The following is a 7,128-nucleotide window of genomic DNA, read 5'->3' as shown; positions in this document are numbered from 1 at the left end:
TATACTGCCCAAAGTAATTTATAGATTCAATGCTATCCCCATCAAACTACCAATGACTTTCTTCACAGAACTGGAAAAAACTACTTTAAATTTCATATGGAACCAAACAAGAGCCTGCATAGCCAAGACAATCCTAAGCAAAAAGAACAAAGCTGGAGGCATTATGTTACCAGACTTCAAACTATACTACAAAGCTACAGTAACCAAAACAGCATGGTACTGGTACCAAAACAGATATATAGACCAATGGAACAGAACAGAGGCCTCAGAAATAACACTACACATTTACAACCATCAGATCTTTGACAAACCTGCCAAAAACAAGAAACGGGGAAAGGATTCCCTATATAAAAAATGGTGTTGGGAAAACTGGCTAGCTATAGGCAGAAAGCTAAAACTGGATCCCTTCCTTACACCTTTTACAAAAATTAACTCAAGATGGATTAAAGACTTAAATGTAAGACCTACAACCATAAAATCCCTAAAAGAAAATCTAGGCAATACCATTGAGGACATAGGCATGGGCAAAATCTTCATGACTAAAACACCAAAAGCAATGGCAACAAAAGTCAAAATAGACAAATGGGATCTAATTAAACTAATGAGCTTCTGCAGGCAAAGGAAACTATCATCAGAGTGAATAGGCAAATTACAGAATGGGAGAAAATTTTTGCAATCTCTCCATCTGACAAAGAGTTAATATCCAGAATCTACAAAGAACTTAAACAATTTTGCAAGAAAAAAACAAACAGCCCCATCAAAAAGTGGGTTAATGATATGAACAGACACTTCTCAAAAGAAGACAGTTGTGCAGCCAACAAACATGAAAAAATTCTCATCATCACTGGTCATTAGAGAAATGCAAATCAAAACCACAATTAGATACCATCTCATGTCAGTTAGAATGGTGAAAAAGTCAGGAAACAACAGATGCTGGAGAGGATGTGGAGAAATAGGAATGCTTTTACACTATTGGTGGGAGTGTAAATTAGTTCTACCATTGTGGAAGACAGTGTGGTGATTTCTCAAGGATCTAGAACTAGAAATACCATTCGACCCAGCATTCCCATTACTGGGTATATACGCAAAGGATTATAAATCATTCTACTATAAAGACGCATGCACGTGAATCATCATTGCATCACTATTCACAATAGCAAAGGCTTGGAACCAACTCAAATGCTCATCAATGATAGACTGGATAAAGAAAATGTGATACATAAACACCATGGAATAATATGCATCCATAAAAAAGGATGAGTTCATGTCCTTTGCAGGGACATGGATGAAGCTGGAAACCATCATTCTCAGCGAACTAACACAAGAACAGAAAACAAAACACCGCATGTTCTCACGCATATGTGGGAGTTGAACAATGAGTACACATGGACACAGGGAGGGGAACATCACACACCAGGGCCTATTGGGGGGTGGGAAGCTAGGTGAGGGAAAACATTAGGGGAAATGCCTAATGTAGATGATAGATTGATGGGTGCAGCAAACTGCCATGGCACATATATACCTATGTAACAAAACTGCAGGTTTGCACACGTACCCCAGAACTTACAGTATAATAAAAAATAAAATAAAATAAAACACCAAAAAAAGAAGAAGAAGAAAAAAAAAGAAACTGTAAAGGAATAAAATGTCCCGGAATCACTAAAATTAAAAGAAATTAAGTTTTATTTCTTTCTTTTCAATCGTTATACCTTTAATGTCCTTTTATTGTTTTATTAGACTAGTATATTCAATACAATGACAAAGAGAAGTGGATAAAGCAGTCACCCTTGTCTTCTCTTGATCTTAAAGATACTAATTCAATATCTTACCATTAAGTTTGATGTTGGATGTAGAATTGCATACATATGCTTTACTAACTTAAAGAAAATATTTTATTCCTAGTTTACTAAGGGTTGTTCTCAAAAGTAGACATTGATTTTTAAAACTGCTTTTATGGCAGCTATTAAAATAACCATATGACTTTTTTGAGATTATTTGAGGAAACATATAATTGGACTGTTTAAATGGTAAACAAACTTTACATTCTGAAATAAAACCAACTTGGTCATGTATCCATTTTATTATACATTGCTGGATTTGGTTTGATAACATAGCTGTCTCTCAGGATCCATGAGGGATTGGTTCCAGGACTTCTCATGGATATCAAAATGCACAGATGTTCAAGTCCATGACACAAAATAGTGAAGTATTTGCATGTAACCTATGCACATCCTCCTGTATACTTCAAATCATCTCTAGCTTATGTATAATACCAGATACAATGTAAATGTTATATAAACAGTTATTACAATGTATTGTTTAGGAAATAATGGGGGAAATGTCTGTACATGTTCAGTACAAGTGCATTTTTTCCCAATATTTTTGATCTGTGGTTGGTCTGAATCCAAGGATGCAGAATCCACAGATAGGAATGGCCCACTGTATTTTGTTGAAGAATTTTATATCTATATTTGTAAGTAAGATTGACCTGTTAAGTTTGGTGTCAAGATAATTCCAGCTTTGTAAAATGAGAAGGGAAATACTTCTTTCTTTTCCATTTTCTACAATAGTTTGTATGATACTGAAATTAATTTGTCTTTGAATGTTTTGTAACACTTAGTATATTGTCTTGATCTGGAGGTTTATTTATTGATAGTTTTTAACTGCTTCTTAAAATACCTACAGTACTTTTCAGGTTTTCTGATTCTTGATTCAATATTAATTTTTTCTATACGTGTATTAATTTTCTATGTACACAGTCACATCTACTGTAAAAATGTCAGTTTTATTTCTTCCTTCTCAATTCTTGTATCTTTAATGCCCTTTTCTTGCCTTACTGGGCTGTTTAGAAAATGCAACACAATGTATCCATTTCATTGATAAAGCTGTTTATAATGTTACTTTTCATTTTTTTGTGCCTAAAATGTCCATAATTACGTGCTTTTATTTATAATAGAGTTTACTTATGTCTTCTCTCCTTTTTTCTTGCCCAGTTTCAATAGTAGTTTACCTAAAGTTTACTAATTTATATCTTTGTGGATCTTCTCTATTTTACCCTTCTTTTATATTATTAACATCTCTATCATCACTATTTTTTTCCTTCTACTTACTTCATGGTCTTGCTTTTATAACTTCCTAGGATGACTGCTCAGCTTATTTTTGGCCTCTTCCTCTCTAATAAGCATTTTGTACTAGAATTTTCCTTCTAGTATGTTCTAAATGGATTGAACATATCTTGGTATGCATCGCTTTTATCTTTAATTATAATTTTTTAAATTATCATTATGAGTTCCTCTTTAAACCATGGGTTACATTATCAAACATTTGCATTTTTTATGAAATTTTCTTTCCTTCCTTCCTTCCTTCCTTCCTTCCTTCCTTCCTTCCTTCCTTCCTTCCTATCCTTCCTTTCCCTTCGCTTCTTTCCTCTCACTGCCTCACCCAGGCTAGAGTTCAGGCCACCAATTTTAGGTTCACTGCCCACCTCTGGCTCCCAGGCTCAAGTGATCCTCCCCGCAGCCCGCCCACAGTAGCTAAAACTACAGGCATGTGCCACTACGTCTAGCCTGATTGTTTTGTTGTATCGTGTTGAGCAGTTGGCAGTCCAGGCTGTGGGCTTGAACACTTGGACTTCAAGCGATCAGCGCCATAACATTGCCTCCCAAAGTGCTGGGGATTACAAGGTGTGATGAGTCACTGCGGGCCAGATGAAATTTTCTTTCTATCCTTAATTATGCTGTGGCTAGTCTGGGATATGCCTGGTTATCTTTTTTTTTTTTTTGAGACAGAGGTCTCGCTCTGTTGCCCAGTTAGGAGTGCAGTGGGCCGGATCTCAGCTTCACTGCAAGCTCTCCGCCTCCAGGATTACGCTCATTCTCCTGCCTTAGCCTCCTGGATAGCTGCGGACTACAGGCGCCTGCCACGCCTCGCCCCGGGCTAGTTTTTTTGTATTTTTGTTCTTTTTTTAGTAGGAGGATGGGTTTTCGGCCGTGGTTAGCAGGAATGCGTCTGATCTCCTGACCTCGTGATCTGGCCGCATCCTAGGCCGCCCAAAGTGCTGGGATTACAGGCCTTGAGCCACCACGCCCGGCCAATGTGGTTATCTTTAAGAAGATCCAGTTTTTTTAATTTTAAAAAAGGTTGAGACCAGTTCATGGCCCCATTGACTGATCATGGGTAAAAAATGATCCAGCGTGTACTTAAGAGAATGCCTTTATGGCCGGGCGCGGTGGCCTCACAGCCTGTAATCCCAGCAGCTTTGGGAGGCCAGACGGGCGGATCACGGAGGTCAGGAGATCGAGACCATCCTGGCTAACACGGTTGAAAACCCCGTCTCTACTAAAAAAATACAAACAAACTAGCCGGGCGAGCGTGGCGGGCGCCTGTAAGTCCCAGCTTACTGAGGGAGGCTGAGGCAGGAGAATGGGTGACAGTGAAACAACACGAGGAGGCGGAGCTTTGCTGGCAGTGAGCTGAGTATCTGGCCACTGCACTCCAGCCTTGGGCGGACAGAGCAAGATTCCATGCTCAAAAAAAAAAAAAAAAAAAAAAAAAAGAAGAGAAGAAGAAGAAGAATGCTTTATATCAAAATTTTAAATATTAATGCTCAAATTTTGTTTTTCTTTATTTTCAGTCCGAGGACTTAGTCTGCCATGTCCCTAAGGAAGATTCACCGAGTTTTGAACTGAGTCTTTGCTGTGTTGCATTTTTGCTCTCCGTAGTGTACTCCAGAGCACAGTTATTTTTTGCTAAAAGATGGTGCGGACTTTCTTTTATTCTTTCAGACCTGAGATTCTCAATGAAGAGAGTCAGTCACACGGAGTTAAGAGAGTTTGTTTTCCAAGGTTTCTCCAGTTTTCAAGAACATCAGCTCATACTTTTTGTGGTCTTTCTCACCCTCTACATCCTAACTCTGGCTGGCAATATCATCATTCTGGCTATAATCTATGTTGACCATCACCTCCATATGCCAATGTACTTCTTTTTAAGTGTGCTATCCACTTCAGAGACTTTCTATCCCCTGGTCACTATCCCATGCATGCTTTCCAGCCTTGTAGGCCTGAGCCAATCCATTTCCCTGGAGGGCTGTGGGACTCAGCTCTTTTTTTTACTGGCTTTGCCATCACCAACTGCCTCCTGCTAGCCGTGATGGGATATGATCGCTATGTGGCCATCTGCAACCCACTTGGCTACTCAGTCATCATGAATTGGAAGGTGTGTGCTATACTGGCATCCTCAGTCTGTGCCACAGGGTTCTCACTCTCACTGGTTCAGACTGTGGCCATTTTCAGACTGCCCTTTTGCTCCCCACTGATTGAGCATTTCTTCTGTGATATTTGGCCTGTGTTGGACCTGGCCTGTGCTACCCCAGTGACCAGTGATATTCTGACCTTAATTATCAGCCTCCTTGCCATCACAGCCCCAGTCACCTTCCTCTTCAACTCTTATGTCCTTATTATTTCCACCATTCTCAAGATCACCTCAGCTGGAGGCCGGAAGAAGACCTTCGCCACCTGTGCATCCCACCTCACTGTGGTCATTATCCACTATGGCTGTGCCTCCATTGCCTACTTCAAGCTCAAGTTGGAGAATACCAAAGATCAGGATCAGTTAATCTCAGTGACCCACACTGTCATAACACCTTTACTAAATTCTGTTGTGTATAGTCTGAGAAATAAAGAAGTCCAGGACGCTCTGCAGAGAGTGCTGGGTAGGAAATTCTTCTGCTAAGATGGTAATCTCTCCTTAAATAGTTGTGTGTGCCTTCCAGATGGAAGCCTATTGGTAAAGTCATAGAGCCAGAATTTTATGTAATCAGTGAAGCCTCATACATCACAGTCAGAGCCAAGGCAAAAGGGAAACTAGGAGCTACCCTCTAATAATTGAGGCTCATTTTCTGAACCCCTTTCAAAACAGAATAAAAACAGGTCCTTTGTCTGTAGACAGACATCCACTGGCCCTACTCAAGGAGATCATGACAAGGCCGAAGTATGATCTAGTGTTCATCTCAAGCTTAAATTTAAAGATACCTGTCCATCTTGCTGAAGTGCAAACCACATGAAATTACTCAACTGAATCTTTTGTCATAAATTGGATGCTTGAACAAGTGGCTACTGAAAAGGATATGTGCAGAAATCTAATTGCCTTGTGTTTTAATGAGATAAGCAAAGCAAGAACGTAGCTATCTTTTAAGAGATGGGTTTGGAATGAGCTAAAACTTTTTAGAAAGAATATTTGCAGGCAATCCCCTGCACATTTCCTGTCACCCACATGTGGGACTCCAAATGAAGGGGAACTAGGTGGTGAAAGTGGGGAGTAGTGGGAGATTGAGTAGAGAAGACTCCTAATCAGCATATGACAGCTACAAGACTTGGGACTTGTGAACAGAGCTCACATAACTTGGTCTGATTATTTGCTTCTTCTGGCTGAAGATAAGCCACATGGAGGAGAAGGCCTTGTGGGACTGACAGAAATGCCTTCCTCATGAACAAGGTAAACGGGATCAGAAGAAGAGGAAGTGGCTCAGGGAGCAGAATGCTATAAAATGTTATGAAATTGGCTAAGAAGAAAGAAACTTTAGAAGCAGATGCAGATGGGAGTGATAGATGAGAAGGGAGGGACAAGGCGAGGGTCAAAAGGAGCAAAACTCATTTTTAAAATCACTTCAGATTGGGTCCTCTCTTTCCCTTTGTAGGCCAAGTCACAAATGCAAAGAAAGACAATTAAATGGAAACGTGAAAGAGTCAACATAACACCTTTCTGAAAAATTAAGTAATTTCATTACTCCCAAAAAACTGAACAAAGTCAACAGTAAGGGCTTTTGACATGACAATTTCCATAAAATTAAAGCAACTGAGTTAGAAGTAGATTAATAAAAGACTATTTATTTACTCTTCCTCACTTCAAAAGAAATTTTTTTAAATCAGGGTGAATTTTAGACCCAATTTGTGGGATAAAATATGTGATGATTAAAACTATATTAACAGTTATAATTACTGACCAAATTAATGTTACAATACTAAGATATTTATAAAAGGACATGCAAGAAATATATGAGTATGCAGGATTCTCATTGTAAAATATTTTAAAAACACAGAAATGTCAAATAAAATGTGTAATCTAATTGTG

General features: G+C 39.0%; 1 protein-coding gene across 1 annotated transcript; it reads left to right on the top strand.

The window, feature by feature from the left end:
- The first annotated feature begins 4,798 nt into the window (after positions 1–4,798).
- Positions 4,799–5,730, top strand: LOC108531896 (olfactory receptor 10J1-like). Its single transcript, XM_017875532.1, is given in 2 exon segments — positions 4,799–5,108; positions 5,111–5,730. Coding segments are annotated over 2 exon segments (930 nt in total).
- Positions 5,731–7,128: the final 1,398 nt, after the last annotated feature.

Source organism: Rhinopithecus bieti, unplaced genomic scaffold (assembly GCF_001698545.2).
Source record: "Rhinopithecus bieti isolate Rb0 unplaced genomic scaffold, ASM169854v2 scaffold_10132, whole genome shotgun sequence".
Classification (NCBI taxonomy): Eukaryota; Metazoa; Chordata; class Mammalia; order Primates; family Cercopithecidae; genus Rhinopithecus; species Rhinopithecus bieti.
This window is presented reverse-complemented; position numbering and strand designations above follow the sequence as displayed.